At 39.9% G+C, this 17,889-nt stretch overlaps 1 protein-coding gene across 2 annotated transcripts in view; it reads right to left on the reverse strand.

Annotated features, from left to right (window-relative positions):
* Positions 1-2,510: 2,510 nt before the first annotated feature.
* CFI (complement factor I) overlaps positions 2,511-17,889 on the reverse strand; it is a 49,619-nt gene continuing 34,240 nt past the window's right edge. For both annotated transcript variants that reach the window (XM_047718200.1, XM_047718201.1), the window contains 3 exons: positions 9,344-9,621; positions 4,890-4,994; positions 2,511-2,842 (listed from right to left, as the gene is read on the reverse strand). In XM_047718200.1, coding sequence (XP_047574156.1) covers positions 2,625-2,842; positions 4,890-4,994; positions 9,344-9,621 — 601 coding nt within the window. In that variant the 3' untranslated portion in view covers positions 2,511-2,624. The remainder of the gene's footprint in view (positions 2,843-4,889; positions 4,995-9,343; positions 9,622-17,889) is intronic.

The raw sequence follows: 17,889 nt of genomic DNA on the forward strand, positions 1-17,889 counted from the left end.
ACTGTGCAGACTGGCTTCATCATTCCAGAGGCCACAACGCTACCTTCTCCCAGCTTTCAGCCCTTAGTCCTCATATCCAGGCATCTTCAAAGATGCTACATGCTCCACGTTTGCTGGGCCAGGACGTGGTGGAAGTTTTAAAACACGCCACAGATTTTTTGACACCCCTCCCGTCAAGAGATGGATTATATTTGTTCCCTTCAACCTGCTCAGGTCTGTGATGAAAGCGAGGCTCAATGACTTCCAAGGCTGGGTTTATAGAGGTTGTCCTCATTTTCGGGCTCTCCTGGGACACTTGTCAGCTGTTATGTAAGAAGTCTAGAGCCCCTGAGTCCTCATATTGAGAGCCCAAATGGAGAAGCCCACATAGACAGAGATGCCTGAGAAGACCCACTGTTGAGTTCTCCCAGCCCAAGCACCAGACGCATGAGTGAAGAAGCCTTCAAGATGATCCTTGGCACAGCCCTCCTTGTCTGATAGTGACTACACTAGAGGATGGAAGAAATGGCCAGCTGACCCCAGTGAATTCCCAGACATGTGAACAAATAATAAACAATTGTTATTTAAGTAAATATGTGGGACTCTTTCTTCCACAGCCATAGATGGCCAAATATTTTTCTGCATTCAATGACAAAGGCCTGGGCAGCATGGGAGGGGAAGAGGAGTTAGTGTGTAATAGGCACAGATTTTTAGTTTGGGAAGATGAAAAATTCCTGATGCATAACAAAGGAACATATTTAATGTCCCTGAACTGTACACTTCATTTTTAAAAAAGATTTTTATTTATTTATTTAAGAGAGAGGGAGAGAGAGTAAGAGAGAAGATGAGAGGGGAGAAGGTCAGAGGGAGAAGCAGACTCCCCACGGAGCTGGGAGCCTGATGCAGGACTCAATCCTGGGATTTTGGGATCATGGCCTGAGCCAAAGGCAGTTGCCCAACCAACTGAGCCACCCAGGTGCCCTGAACTGTACACTTCAAATGGTTAAAGCAGTTTAAAAAATTGTATGTTTATGTTATCAAAATTTTTAAAAAGGAAAAAAATTCTGGGCACTAAACAACTTTGGAATATATAGAGAAATGGGCATTTCTCTTATTAAAACAATTGGGCTTTATCTAGGACTGAACCTAGGGATTGAAGGTAATATCTATGTGAAAAATAAACCTCAGTCTTCAGGATGATGACAGCTGCATTTTAAATTATAATAAAAGCAGCTAATGTTTCTTCACTGAGGACCCCTATGAACCAAGTGCTAGTGTTGCAGACAGAAGGAAGACAGTCTCTCTTCTGTGTTACAGTGTAGTAAGCAGAGGGCAGGAGCGGGTTTGCGAGCATCCTGGGGAAGACGTAGACAAACCAGGGTCACGTGATAGAAAGAGACTGTTGCCCAGTGTACAGTGGTTCCACAGGAGAGCCCTGAGTAAATGCCATTTACTAAGAGGGGAGGAACTGGATAAAGAAGGGGTCATTTTGGGTTGGCTCTGTTTCTTCTGAGATGCTATTAGATGTCCAGGTGGAGAAGTTAAGTGCTCAGTGAAATACTAGTCTGGGGTTTAGGAAGATCAGGGCTGGAGATACAGATTTGTGGGCCATTGGACTGTGGGTGGGATTTAGAACTGACTCTAGGTAAGATTGCTAGGGAAAGCACAAAGTTTAAGAAGTGACCAGAAGGAAGAGACTAGGAAGGAGGCTGGGATCAGCCCTGGAAGGCAGCGGGCCAGGAGGAGAGTGTGATGTCCTGAAGGGCCCACTGTGTCTTCAGCTGCTGGGGCAGGGGGAGAAGAGAGTTGCTAAGTGACTGGGTTTGACACCAAGGAGGTCAGTGGTTATGTGGCAGTATCTGTGAGAGGTTTAAAGAGAGGGTCAAGGAGGACTTGTGAAATGGGGAATTAAAGACAAATCTTTCGGGCGCCTGGGTGGCTCAGTGGGTTAGGCCGCTGCCTTCGGCTCAGGTCATGATCTCAGGGTCCTGGGATCGAGTCCCGCATCGGGCTCTCTGCTCAACGGGGAACCTGCTTCCCTCTCTCTCTCTCTGCCTGCCTCTCTGTCTACTTGTGATCTCTCTCTGTCAAATAAATAAAATCTTAAGAAAAAAAGACAAATCTTTCAGGAGAATTTTTAATCCTTTCAGAAGCAGAGAAACGGGACAAGAGCTGTGAGGTCAGTTATGTTCCTGTGTCAGGTACTATGCCAACATTTCATTTAGTATGTGGTTTCATTTTTTTCAAAATTCTAGTTTCTATTTTAAAGGTAGAAAATGAGAGACAAAGAAGATAATAAATTGCCCAAGGCCAAGTAATTAGTCGTTGGGGTTTGAATGCAGGCTTATGTGAACCCAGAGTTAATCAACGAGCAAAACCTTTAGTATAGTCAATATATTCTCTCTGTATAAAGAGATCATTTAATCACATTTTCTAATAAATAAAGTATGTATGCCTGACTAAAATATTTCTTTGATAATTATACAGTGAAGTTCCAATATGGAAGAAGCTTCGCAGAGACCTTAAAAATATCCAATAAAATGTGCTTTATTATCTTTTTCCTAGAGAAGTACTAATTATGCAGTATCATTTCAACTAAAATCCAAATCCCAAGGGAAAAAGAGCAGAAGAGAGAGATCACAATTTTATACATTGTGCTGAGAAATAAGAGACCTTCCCACATGAAGGCTAATCCAGTCAAAATAATTGGCCACTTTGGTGTAAACACCTGGGTACTCTGGGCTTCCGCAGTTTTCACCCCAACTCACAACACCCCAAACATAAGTTACATTGTTGACATCCGTACAGACTAAGGGGCCTCCGGAGTCCCCTTTACAGGCATCGATGGAACCGTCCTCTGTACCTGAAAAAGACAAAGGAAAAAGAAAATCACACATGTCCTTCCATTTGTCGAGGCTGCCATGCCAACTTCCTTTCTCCTCTGTCAATGCGTGTACCAGCTTTGGCTTTTTTATAGTTTGCTGATAGGAAATAGCACATATTCTCCCTCTCAGGCCCCTGCTGGGCCATAGAGCTGGAGAGGTGCAGGCTGGGAAACATTTTGTCTTCTGCTCATTCTCCATATTTAGTGAGTGCTTCCTGTGCTTCCTCCATTTTTTGCAAGTTTATACTCTGACGAGATTGCAATGTGAAAGCAGCATCCAATACTGACTGGGAAAATGACGAAATACTTCATGCTTATTGAGTGCTTAATATGTATTAGTCAGTCATTGTTTTGATCCTAAACCACAACCCGATGAGATAAGTATCATTATCCTTATTTTCAGATGAGACAAATAAGGCACAGAGAGGTTAACTAATTTGTCCAAGATGAAAGAGCTACTAAGTGGCAAGAGTTTGGACTTGAACTCAAGGAGGCAGAACCCTTTGAGCTTTTCCTCCTAACTGTGATAACTGCCTCCTGGTAGGTTTTGTGCTCTTCTCCCCTTTTGTCCTCTGTCATCCTGAACTCCATTTAAGAAGGGAGGGCACAGGGAATGGTCTGTTTGCTTTTCTCTCACTCTTAGGACTTTCTAAGGTTTTTAAATCACTGATCCCAAAAGTTATGGGATATCAGTGACTTTGCCTTTTTCTGGACTACACTATTTATAAGTGGTTTTAATAAAGCATCGTCAATGCATTACCCTGGCTTTGATTCCCTGCCTTTGCGTCACCACCAAAAGCAGGAAGTGTTGTCTCTGTGTTAGTGATGTGGGAAACAAAAGCAAAAGAAATGTGGCTTAAATTGAAATCTCCTTACAGTTCGCAGCCCACCGAGAGACACCTGAAACATGCAGAGCATGACCTTGCTCAAGGAATTCCCGGCTGCCTTAGTGCCTTAATGTTTCAAAGGAACCTTATCTTGTCAGCAGCTGCCCGTCAAGGTCCTGAAAGCCTTTGCTTCCAGATTCCCTGGAGACTTGCGCTATCCCTCACCCCCACGAATTAAAAAGTATACAGTCAGTCATTCCTCACAGTCCCAGACAGCTCTTTCTGCCCCCAGGTGCCGTCCTGTGAGTAGGGAAGGGGTAAGGTCTTCGCAGGATCGATAGGAAGCCCCTGACTGGGCACAGGAACTATTCCTGGCCGAGGGAGACTCGGAGACAGAGCAGAACAAGAGATAAAGGAACAAACCAAGACACAAGAGCTTCCCCTTCAGTTCCCAATAAAAGACTGCCATGAAAAGCCCTCAGTGGCAACCCATTCAGAACCCCTCTCACTGTGGAGAGCTTTTTCTTTCCTTTCTGCTCTCACCTCCACTCAATAAACTCTCACTTCCAGAGAGAAGTTCACCCTTTTGTGTCTGCGAGATTCCGTCTTCCACTCTGTGAAACAAGAACCCTGAAAGCTTACGATCTAAGGTAGGGGGTCTAGCACCAGCGGGACAGTAAAGGAGACCGTGGCAGGGCCCATCCAAAGTGCCATGGCAGTGCTGAGGCGGGAGAATTTACTTTCAATTGGACACGACTGAAATGGCTCATTCAGATTTTTGTTTAGAAAAAGTTGGGGTTTTGATCCTGGATCTGCCACTGATTGTCTATAAGACTTTGGGCAAATTAGATAACTGCTCCACGTCTCAGTTTCCTTCTTTATGAACATCCCCAGTTTTGCAGATGGGGACGCCTGCTCAGGGCCCCATGAGTCGTAATTGGTAAAAACTGGGATATAAACCCCGGCAGCCTGGTTCCAGACTCTGTGCTTTTAGTCACCTTACTAAACGGTGGCGTAAGGAAGATTTGTTTTCCTCTTCGTTTTAGCACGAGGGATTGAGCTAAGGGCAAGGGAAGCACCAGCCAGGAGGTCCGATGAAAGGGCCCACAGCCCAGAGCGAGCGGTGGATTTGGTGAGGAGGTGAGAGGTTCTGGTAGGGGGTATGGACACAGATCTTACGGAAACCACTCCGTGCTTACCTGCACAGTCCATTTCTTTTTCATAGTAGCGACCCGGATAAAACCTGGAGCAGTTGTTGATTAGGCTAACTTCGCCCCACTGAAGTAAATTGACTTTTTGGTTATCTAAGCAAAGGGAGAGAACAAACATTGAGAAGTCGCAAATGAGAAATCTAAATAAATGCTCTCATCACTTAGTAAGCCACGAGGCATAGAGAAGATGATATATACTCCTTAACACATATATCAGCTTTTGAGGAGAGTTCATTAACATATTTAATCACACACCACTCCTATGTCCAGTATCTCCAATCGTCTTTTAAAACCAGTTAAAGGGCTGGCGCCCGGGTGGCTCAGTGGTTAAGCATCTGCCTTCAGCTCAGGTCATGATCCCAGGGTTCTGAGACTGAGCCCCGCATGGGGCTCCCTGCTCCATGGCCCCTTGCTCCCTGCTTCTCCCTCTTCCACTCCCCGAGCTGGTGTTCCCTCTCTCGCTGTCTCTCGGTCAAATAAATAAATAAACAATCTTAAAAAAAATAGTTAAAGGGCAGTCCTGAACACATGCCTGAAGTCGTTCTCATTTCACAGAGACCTGGCTGCTCTGAGATGAACAAGAAAAACTCCCTCCCCTCCGATTGTTGAGTCCAGCAGGGGTGGAAGGGTGAGGGGAAGTGGGGGGCGGGGAGAAGTCGGTGATTGGGCTTTTCTCACATGAATAGCTCCTATCGTCTTACATCCCTGATTTCTTTGAAAGTGCTTGTTAGAGTGAAAACAACCTTTTAATATAATAAGTTAAATGAAGAAAATACATATGCAGTTATCAGCGTATATGTTTTTGTGTCTGAAGTTTGTCTCCTGAGTGATTTGAAAGAGGAGTTTGGATTTCCTTTTCATTTGAGTTGGAGATGTGGGGCTTGAACTTTTTCATGTAAGGAGAGAAAAGGGGCAGAAACTGTTGCTGATCGACAGCCCAGGAAGATGAGAAAAACTTAAGAACAGGGGTGAGATGTCTTGGGTGTAAAGAGCAAGTCTTTGCCCCATCTTCCTCTCCTTCTTTTCCCCAAGATTTCAGCAATTTTTACACTCTAGGAGGGCAAGCACTGGACCTGATTGACAGGCTGCCTCATGCTAGCACAAAGTAGTTGCTTAAAAAATACTTATGTAATTAATTCATCCATGAACTCCATAATCCAATTATACACTAAACAATTTATGCCAAATGACTTACCCCCTCACTTACTGTAGAAACTATCAGTGGACAGAGGCTTCTGACTATCTTGAGAGGACACCTCCACAGACCCTAGCAGTGTAGTGGGGATATAGTAAACGGTAAAACTAATATTCTTCTCTTCTGAGAAGCAGGGGGACACAAAAATTCACCCAAATATAGTGCAAATTAGAAAAGAGTTTCTTTTTTTCTCCTTCAAGTCTTACTTCAAGTTAGTTTTAAGATGCTATCTTTTTTAGATTAAGAGTTTTTTTAAGAAATTAGTAATTTATTATTATTATTTTTTGTTTTTTTTTTTAAAGATTTATTTATTTATTTATATGACAGAAGAGATCACAAGTAGGCAGAGAGGCAGACAGAGAGAGGGGGATGCAGGCTCCCCACTGAGCAGAGAACTCAATGTGGGGCTCTATCCCAGGACCCTGAGATCATGACCTGAGCTGAAGGCAGAGACTTAACCCACTGAGCCATCCAGGCACCCCAGTAATTTATTATTTCTTCTAACTCAGTTGAAGTCTTTAAAAACTGGGAGCTCCTATACCATGTGATCAAGTTTTAATGGCTTGGGAGATTACTCCCTCTCCTGAATTCTTGTTTTGTATACTTTTTTTTTTTCTTTTTTAAAGGGAGAGTGTGAGTGGGGAGGGGCAGAGGGATAAGGAGAGAATCTCAAGTAGACTCCATGCTCAGAATGGAGCCTGATGTGGGGCCTGATCCCACAACCCCAAGATCACGACCTGAGCCCAGATCAAGAGTTGGATGCTTAACCAACTGAGCCACCCAGGCACCCCAATGTTTTATATATTTCTTTAGGCACCTGTCACATTCTGCTGTCTGATGGTGGCATTCACGTCTGATGGCTCCTCTGTACTATAAGTACCTTGAGAGCTGGTCTTTGTTTCTCAGTCTTATAGCTTCTATACGCCTTGTTGACCTGGTCCATACTTTTCATCAGTGAAATCCTAGCACATTAGCATTACTATTGTGAAGGGCTCAAAAAATGTGTTAAACTATATTTGATTAATGAGTAAAACAATGCATAAGAACATATCTACCAGTCTATAGGAAATACATGGAATAGAAGAATGTGTGAAATGCCACATCAAGGATACAATCAGACAAATTCAAGATGTGAAAATTCCAAAATAATGAACCAGTTTCTTTAATAAATACATTTTAAATAAAAGGAAGGGCTAACTGTTCTAGATTAAAAGAGACTTAAGAAAAATAGCCACCAAATGCAATGTGCAGACTTCAGATCCCAATGGAAATAACCCTGATTATAAAAATATTTTGTAAATAACTGAAGAATATTAAACACAGGATGGTTATTAGATGATATTATGGGATCACTTTCATTTTGTTATGTATTAATGGTGTTGTGTTTTTGCTTTTGTTTTTTTAAGTCCTTACCTGGTAAAGGTATCTACTGGAATATTCATGGATGAAATTACATTATATCTGGGTTTGATTTAATATGCTCCAGGGGAAAAAATGTGTGGGGTAGCAGGGATATGTTCAATTGTCCTTCAGATCCATTCTCCACCCATCAATGCCATGGCCCCTGCCCAAAGAGCCTGATCTGAGGGACTGCCCCAATAGGAATCTCTTAGCCCCTGGTTTTCAATATAAAACCTCAACAGAAGAAGGGAGGGTAAGGAGAGAGGATAACGGGATTGGGGTTGGCTATAACCTTCCATCCAAAGTCCCCACTTCTCTTAAGGCAGCCTGCTCTACCTTCGGCTCTTTCTGTTGGTAAATTCTTCCTCTCACATCTTCCGATCTAAGAGAGGCAGTTCTGGAACTGTTGGTCCCAGTTGCTGCATAGCCCTGTGGTTCCCCAACCCCCTATCCACATTCCTGTAATTAATCCCTTTATAAATAATCCTCCCTAATTTTCCTATTGAGCTTGTGATTGATTCAGAGAGATAAAACAAAAATGGTAGAGTGTTGATAACTGGAAACTGGGTGATGAATAAGTAGGTTTATTATACTTTCTCTCTACTCTTCTGTATACTTGTAAATGTACATAATAAAAGTTTTTTTTTTTTTTTAAGGAACAAATGTAAGGACATAATGCCTTCTGGATAAACTAATTACTAATTAATAAAATTTAGTCTTGGGTATTCAAACAGTCTGCAAGTCCAGGTTAATTTAGACACATATTTTATACTTTTCCATGTGGCAATTTTAAATAATGTGTTGGAGTCTATAAGACCAATGTAGTGAAGTTATTTACAAAGAGAATGTAGAAAGTCAAAAGGAAGCTAAATTTCAAAGCTAACTCTTCAAGATAAAGGGAAAGGCATTGGCTAATTTAATTCTAATCCAACTTCTTATTTAGCCAGTTTTTCTAATAATTTGTCCCTAAGTGTCTACATAGCTTATTCAGACAAATGTTCACCTCAAGTCTTCTTAGAAGCTCAAGAAATAATTATGTTTTCTTCCTCTTTGTGGAATGTGATGGGGAGGGTGAGGCAAGGAAATGGGGGAGTGGAAGAGAGAACAGAGGGTTGTGGGATTACTGACTCACCTATACTTTGACTATTCCTTTGAAAACCATTTTTTCTTCCACCCTTGTCTAACAAACCCATAAAGTCCACGCTATATATGTCCCCATCACTCTGCCTTTTTTTTTTTTTTTCTGAAAATGGTTACCCCTCAATATATGCTTCAAGATCACAGAGTGTGTAGGTGTCCTTTGAAACTCTGGGTCAGGATCAGCTACCTAATTTTCAGGGCCCAGTGAAAAATAAAAATGTGAGGTGGAGGCTGCTGCAAAAATTATTAAGAATTTCATGATGGGGGCGCCTGGGTGGCTCAGTGGGTTAAGCCTCTGCCTTCGGCTCGGGTCATGATCCCAGAGTTCTGGGATCGAGTCCCGCATGGGGTTCTCTGCTCAGCGGGGAGCCTGCTTCCTCCTCTTACTCTGCCTGCTTCTCTGCCTACTTGTGATCTCCATCTGTCAAATAAATAAATAAAATCTTTTAAAAAAAAAAAGGAATTTCATGATGATGACATTGATGATGACATCAGGGCAGTCCACTAAGCAAGGGGCCCTTTGGAGCCTGGGATGCTGGGCAGTTGTACAGGTCTAATGCCTAGGAAGCCAGCCATGGCTGAATGCTCATTTTTCTGAATTTGATTCTATGTTTCTCCCTGAGTACTAGGTAATTAGCCCCTATCCATTTCTGTTCCCATTAATTTCAACCCCTGGAGTCTAATGAACAACTTTTAAAACATGTACCTTTTTCTCGACCCCAGCCAGAAATAATGCATTTGTCGTTAGGTCTGAATAGATATGGAGACCAGGGCACACAGGCAGGGATAGAATGAGGCAGCTCACAATCTTTTCGGTTTGAGTGTTTTTTCAATTCAATCAAAGCTATGTCATTTTCATAGGTGGTTCCGTTGTACTTTTCATGAATAATAATTTGATTTGCAAAGTGAATAATTACTTCCTCGTCCGGGTTTAACGAGTCTAGAAATGATGCCCATATTTGGTAATGGTATAGTTTACTGACGCTGTAACAGAAAGGAAAAGGGAGAGACGATATATTGAGGAAAAATACCAAATATAAACATGAACATCTGATGCTTTATCTTTATATCCTCCCTTTTAAAGGACTTTCTTCCTTTTTCCAGATTTTTAAAAAAAATCTTGCATGATGAAGAAGTGTGATTAAATTTATGGGGTAGAATTAAAGTCAGTGGGTAAATGAAGAGATGGATAATCCACTTAAATGCTCAAGGGACATAAAGAACCCACTAACAACCAGAGATGCCCAGAAGTGGAATGAATTGGCTACCTCTGGAGTGAGACCATCATCACTGAAGGTGTTCAAGCAGAGACCAGAAAGCACGTAGCCAGAAATGTGGCTGAGGAAATGGGGAAATCAGGACACACATTCCTATTACTCTGCCAAACCCAGAGGTTCTCAGGGTGGACACCATGGCAGTCATTATCCTGCGTTTAAGACTGACTTCATGTTGGGGCACCTGGGTGGCTCAGTGGATTAAGCCTCTGCCTTCAGCTTGGGTCCTGATCTCAGGGTCCTGGGATCAAGCCCTGCATTGGGATCTTTGCTCATCGTGGGGCCTGCTTCTCTCCCTCTCTCTCTGTCTACTTGTGATCTCTCTCTGTGTCAAATAAATAAATAAAAATCTCAAAAAAAAAAAAAGACTGACTTCACATTAACATTGCATTGTATTTATTTGCTCTCAAGTCTTTCTTCCTGTTGGACTGTGCTACTGGAGGTCAAAGATGGGGTCTAATTCATCTGTGGATATATGCCTGCATCTAGTATCATACCTGGCATATATTCACTGTTTTAAATTTTAGTTGAAATGGCTAATGGGCCAAATATTGCTTGCTCAATTTTCATACTATTTTTTACCTCATGGTTTCCAGCAAATTGGCATTTACCATCATTTTCTCAGGTAATCACCTAACAGTTAAATAGTGTTGTTCTAGGAACCAATGAGGTATTCAGGATTCTTTTTATTTATACGTAATATTCCAAGAATGCTGTGAATCTTATTAATTTTTTTTTTTTTTTAGGATTAGAGGTCATGAATATCGTTTAAAGGTTAACCCTGTTTATTCATTCAATTTACTAACAAATACTTAGTGTGTACCTACTGTGCTTTCCACTGGCACATAGAAATGAACAAAATCAGAAATATTTCCTGGTTTCGTGGAGTTCAGGATCTAGGGAAAGATGCAGTAGTAAATGGATAATGATAATAGTGAAGATATGTATTCTACTGTGTAAAGTAAGAGGAATGAACAGCACATGGGGTTCTGAGAACTTATCCAAAAGGCTTTGACTTACGAGAGTTAGGAAAGATTCTCTGAAGAAGTGAAGATTGAGCTAAGATCTGAATAAAGAGTAGCACTAACTAGAGAAACAGGTTGGGAAAAATCATTTCAGGCTTGAGAAATAATATATGAAGATCTCTGTGCAACAGGGAGCAAGGTATACATGAGTAGCCAAAAGAAGTCCACAGCAGGTAGAGCAGACAGCAAGAGTTGAAGTCATGGGGCAAGATGAAATTGGCAAAGGTAATTAGGGGTCAGATCATATGGAGCCTCATGGGCCATGTTAAAAATGTTGTGTAGATATTTTAGAAGCAAACAAGCCTGGCAAAACAAGTGTCTGACATCTTCAGCCTCCCTCAGGGAGAAGAGGACACTTCCTCCCACCAAAATTCATGAGAATATGCATTAAAAAAGTAGAAACAACATAGATTAAGACTACTGAGAGTGGTAGTCCATGATGACAGTGTAGGAACACCCTGAACTCACTTTATCCTATGGACACACTGTATCTACACCTACATACAAAGCAATACCTCCTGAAGAAGAACGGGAGGCTAACTGAACAACTTCTGCACAACAACAACAGAGGGACCACAGAGAGAATGGTAGGAGAGACAGAGACATGGTAATAATGGGAATTCCAGGGGCGCCTGGGTGGCTCAGTGGGTTAAAGCCTCTGCTTCAGCTCAGGTCATGATCCCAGGATCCTGGGATCGAGCCCCACATCGGGCTCTCTGCTCAGCGGAGAGCCTGCTTTCTCCTCTCTCTGCCTGCCTCTCTGCCTACTTGTGATCTCTGTCTGTCAAATAAATAAAATCTTTAAAAAAAAAACAATGGGAATTCCAGACTTGATTCAATGACCTGAAGATGCTGGTGAGTGCCATTGTCTATGTCCCCCCCCCCCCATCTTGATAGCTCAGATGGGTGTAGGGGCCAGACACTCTGGGGTGGCCTATAGCCTCAGTGACCCCAGAATCCTAGCCCTAACATCTCCAGCCATCCCCTATAGGTAAGCCCCTGCCTGCACCCATCCCATCTCCAGCTATCTCACTGAGGCTGCCACAATACAGCGCACACCCAGACACCCCCTGTTTGTGCCCACTATATCTACAACCATCACTCCAAAGTGGACCAGGTGGAAAGTACTCCAGGACACCTCCAGTCAGCACCTGCTTCAGCTCCAGCCATTCCATTGGGCAGCCCCATATGGAGTGCCCCATCCTGCTGGCCCCAGCTTCAGGTATCCTGCCATAGTGGCCCTGGTACAGAGCACCCTGGAACTTGCCAAGCCAGGCCAGTTTCAGCTCCAGCTCTCCAGCCAGCTGGTTCCAGCATGGAGCACCCTGGGACCCCCAGGCCCATACCCACCCCAGCTTTAGCTGTTCCTGTAGGGTGGCCCCAGTGCAGCATGCCTTAAGACCCACTAGCCCATGCCTGCTTCAGCTTTGACCAGTCAACCAAAGCCTCCAGTACACACAGTCAACACAGGGAAGAACCTGCACAAGACCACTCCTTCAAGACTGGGAAAGGTAGCTTTTCTGCCTAATTCGCAGAAACAGAGAAAGTCAAGCAAAATCAGCAGACAGAGGAATACATTCCAAATAAAAGAACAAACAAGACAAAACCCCAGGGATTTAAAAAAAACCCAAAAAACAAAACCCTAATGAAATGGAACTAAGTAATTTATTTAGTAAAGAGTTCAAAGTAATGGTCATAAAGATGCTCACTGAACTTGGGAGAATGAAGGAACACAGAGAAAACTTCAACAAAGAGTTGAAAAAGATAAGAAAGAATGAAAAAGAAATCACAGAGCTGAAGAATACAATAACTGAACTAAAAAATATTCTATAGGAAATCAATAGCAGATTAGATGATCCATAAGAACAGGTCGGTGATCTGGAAGACAGAATAGTGTAAATTACCCAAGCAGAACAGAAAAAAGAAAAATAATTTTTAAAAAGCATAAGCTTAAGAGACCTTGGTTTAGCATACCAAGTATGCTAACATTCACATTTTAGATGTCCACAGACAAGAGAAATAGAGATAGGCAGAAAACTTACTTGAAGAAATAATAGTTGAAAACTTTCTTAACCTGGGGAAGGAAAGAGACACCTAGGTCCAGGAAGCACAGAGAGTCCCAAAACAAGATGAACCCAAAGAGATCCATACCAAAGCATATTATAATTAAAATGGCAAAAATTAAAGATAAAGAGAAAATCTTAAAAGCAGAAAGAGAAAAACAGCTACAAACAAGGGAAACCCCATAAGTCAGCAGAGACTTTCAGGCCAACGGGGAGTAGCAGGATATATTTAAAGTGCTGAAAAGGAAAAGCTTACAACCAAGAATATACTATTTGGCAAGATTATCATTCAGGATTGAAGAAAAGATAAAGAATTTCCCAGAGAAGCAAAAGCTTAAGTTCATCACCACTAGACTGGCCTTACAAAAAATGTTAGAGGGAACGCCATAACTAGAAATAAGGAAATACATGAAAGAAAAAACTCTTACTGAGACAGGTAAACATAGAGTAAAGGCAGTAAAGTAAATTGGCTACTTGCAAAGTTAATATGAAGGTTAAAAGATAAAAATAGTAAAATCAACTATAGCTAAAATAAGCAGTTAAGGGATACACATAATAAAAAGATACATTTTTTATTTAAGACATTAAAAACTTAAAATATGAGGGAGGGTGTAAAAAATGTAGTGCTTTTAGAATGTGTTCATATTAAGTGACTATCAGCTATATATATATGTGTGTGTGTGTGTGTGTGTGTGTGTGTGTGTGTGTGTATATATATATATATGGGAAAAGAGAGAGGTTGCTACATATGTAGTTAATATATATGAGCATCATGGTGAGCACAAACCAAAAACATAAAATAGATATACAAAAAATAAAGATAAAGACAAAAGAACTTAAACATAAAACTAAAGAAAATCATCAAGCCACAATGGAAGAGATGCAGAGAACAAGAAAGGAACAGAGAAGAACCATAGAAACAACCAATAAACAATGAACAAAATGGCAATAAGTACATACCTATCAATAATTACATGTAAATGAATTAAATGCACGAATTGAAAGACATAGAGTGGTTGAATGGGTCAAAAACAGGACTCAGCTATATGCTGCCTATGAGAGACTCATTTCAGATCTAAAGACACAAACTGAAAATGAGGGGATGGAAAAAGATGTTCTATGCAAATGGAAACAGAATGGAAGCTGGTGTAGCAATACTCAAATAGACATAATAGGCTTTAAAACAAAGACTGTAACAAAAGATAAAAGAAGAGCATTACATAATGATAAAGGGTAAATCTAAGAAGAGGCTATAACATTCATAAAGATTTATGAACCCAATATAGGATCACCTAATTATATAAAGCAAGTATTAACATACATAAAGAAAGATATGGTAATACAATAATAGTAGGGGACTTTAATACACCATTTACATCAATGGATAGAGCAACCAGACAGAAAATCAATAAGAAAACATGGGCCTTAAGTGATACATTAGACCAGATGGACTTAATACACATATACAGAACATTTTATTCCCAAACTACAGAATTCACATTCTTTTTAGCACACAGGAATGTTTTCCACAGTGCATTATATGTTAGGCCACAAAACAAGTCTTAATATATTCAAGAAGATAGAAATCATATCAAGCATTTCTTCTGACCATGTAAGTATGAGACTAGAAATCAATGAAAAGAAGAAAACTGGAAAAAAAACACAAACACATCGAGGCTAAATAGCATGTTACTAAACAGCAAATGGGTCAATGAAAAATCAAGGAGGAAAAAAAAAAGCCACCTTGACACAAATGAAAATAGAAATACAACAGTCCAAAATCTAAGGGATGCACCAAAAACTGTTCTAAGAGAGAAGTTCTTAGTAATATAGGTCTACCTAAAGAAACAAGAGAAATCTCAAATAAACCATCTAACTTTATACCTAAAAGCACTACAAAAAGAACAGAGCCGCATATTAGTAGAAGGAAGGAAATAACAAAGATTAGAACAGAAATAAATGAAATAGAGACAAAAAAATAGGAAAAAAACAATAGAACTAAAAGCAGATTTTTTAAAAGATTAAAAAATTTGATAAACCTCTAGCCAGGCCCATCAAGAAAAAGAGAGCCTAAATAAATAAAATCAGAAACAAAGGAGAAGAAGTTTAAACTCGCACCACACAATTAGAAGTGCTTATAAGAGATTACTACGAACAACTATACACCTATAAAACCTAAAAGAAATAGATAAATTCCTAGAAACATAAAACTTCCAAAACTGAATCACGAAGAAATAGAAAATCTGAACAGATGACTATTAGTAATGAAATTAACTTAAAAACTTACAATACACAAAAGTTCAAGACTAGACAGCTTCATAGGTGAATTCTGCCAAATATTTAAAGAAGAGTTAGCACCTATCCTTCTTAAATTGTTCCAAAAAATTGCAGAGGAAGGAATACATCCAGATTCATTCTATGAGGCCAGCACTACCTTGATACCAAAGCCAGACAAAGACACTACAGGAAAAGAAAATTACCCACCAATATCTCTGATAATCATAGATGCAAAGACCATCAACAAAATATTAGCAAACTGAATTCAACAGTACATTAAAAGGATCTTCACCATGATCAAGTGGGATTTATTCCAGGGATGCAAGGATGGCTTAACATCTACAAATCAATCAATGTGATATACCATATAAATAAAATAAAGGATAAAAATCATATGATTAGCTCAATAGATGCAGGAAAGAAAATTCAACACCCACTTATGATAAAAACTCTCATCAAAGGGGATACAGAAGAAATGTACCTCAGTGTAATAAAGTCTACAGATGACAAATCTGTAGTTAACATACACACCGGTGAAAGCTCTTCCCCTAAGTTCAGAAACAAGACAAGGATGCCCACCTTGCTGCTTTTATTTCACATAGTATTGGATGTTCTAGCTGCAGCAATCAGACAAACAAAAAAAAAAAAAAAAAAAGAGAGAGAGAGAGAAAGAGAGAAAAAAAAGAAATAAAAGGCATCCAAAATGATAAGGAATAAATAAAACTATCCCTATCTGTTGATGGCATGATAATACATATAGAAAACTCTGAAGATGCCACCAGAAAACTATTAGAACTGATAAATGAATTTGGTAAAATTGCAGGGTACAAAATTAACATGCAGATATTGTTTCTATACATTAATAATGAACTACCAGAATAAAAAAAATTCTATCTAAAATTGCATCAAAGAGAGTAAAATACCTAGGAATAAATTTAAGTGAAAGACTATAGGACATTGATGAAAGAAATTGGAAGTGACACACATAAATGGGAAGAAATACCATGTGGATTGGAAGAACCAATATTTTAAAAATGTCTAGACTACCCAAAGCAATCTACATATTTATTGTGATTTTTTAAATTAAAAAAAAAACAATGGTATTTTTCATAGACCGAGAACAAAGAATCCTGAACTTTGTATGGAACCACAAAAAACCCCCAAAAGTTGTAGCAATGTTGAGAAAGAAGAACAAAGCTGGAAGTATCAAATTCCCTGATTTTGAACTATACTACGAAGCTATAATAATCAACACATTGTGGTACTGGCCTGAAAACATACACATAAATTGATGGAATAGTGTACAGAGCCCAGAGAAAATCTCACATACATATATGGTCAATTAACCTATGACAAAGGAGCTAAGAATATGCAAGCTAAAATAAACATGGGATTATATTAAACTAAAAACCTTTTGTATGATGAAGGAAACTGTCAACAAAACAAAGAGAGAACTTATTGAATGGAAGAAGAAATTTGCAAATCCTAAATCTGACAAGGAGTTACTATCTAATATATACATAGAACTTATACGAGTTTAAAAAAAAACACTAAAAAATGGGCAGAGCGCTTGAATAGACATTTTTCCAATGATATACAGAGACATACATATGGTCAACAGACACATGAAAAGATGCTCAACATCTTTAATCATCAGGGAAATGCAAATTAAAACCATCAGAATGGCTAGTATCAAAAAGACAAGAAATAACAAGTGTTGGCCAGGATTTCAAGAAAAGGGAACACTTGTGCACTGTTGGTGGGAATGTAAATTGGTACAGCCACTAGGGAAAACAGTACAGAAGTTCCTCAAAAAGTTAAAAATAGAACTACAATATGATCCAGCAATTCTGCTTTTGAGTATTTACCCAAAGAAAATGAAAACCAATTTAAAGGCATATATGCCTCCTATGTTCACTGCAGCATTATCTATAACAACCAAGATATGGAAAGAACCTAAGCATCTATTGATAGATAAATGGAGAAAGAAGATGAAAAATAGGGCAAAATAGGTGAAGAGGATTAGGAAGTACAATCTTCTAGTTATAAAGTAAATAAGCCAAGGGGATTAACATACAGCATAGAGAATATAGTCAGCGAGATTGCAAAAGCATTGTACAGTGACAGATGGTACTGACAACTATGTTTCTGGGGCTGACTAGAAGTGTAACTTTAGCCAAGTTATATAATTTCTCAGTCTCCTGCTAATCCACAAAATGGGAAGACTGACTACCTCTTAGGGCTGTTAAGAATATTAAAACAAAATAACATATGGGAAAGTGCCACACGCATTATCTGGTCTGGAAGAGGCGCTCAACAGATGACGTTTCATTCACTTGAGAGATCAGAACTGAGACTGGAATCCCAAACTCTGTCCTCCTGCTGACCTTAACTTGTTATCAACACCTTTTGTGTGTTGCCCTTTAGCCACTGGTATGGACTGAATTGTGTTCCCCCAAAATTCATATGTTGAAAACCTAACCCCCAATATGACTAGATTTGGGGAGAGTCTTTAAAGAGGTAATAAAGTTTAAATAAGGACATAGTGGAGTTGTAGTCCCATATGATTCGTCTCCTTATGGGAAGAAGAAGAAACATCAGGGATACACACAG

Source organism: Lutra lutra, chromosome 2 (assembly GCF_902655055.1).
Source record: "Lutra lutra chromosome 2, mLutLut1.2, whole genome shotgun sequence".
Lineage (NCBI taxonomy): Eukaryota > Metazoa > Chordata > Mammalia > Carnivora > Mustelidae > Lutra > Lutra lutra.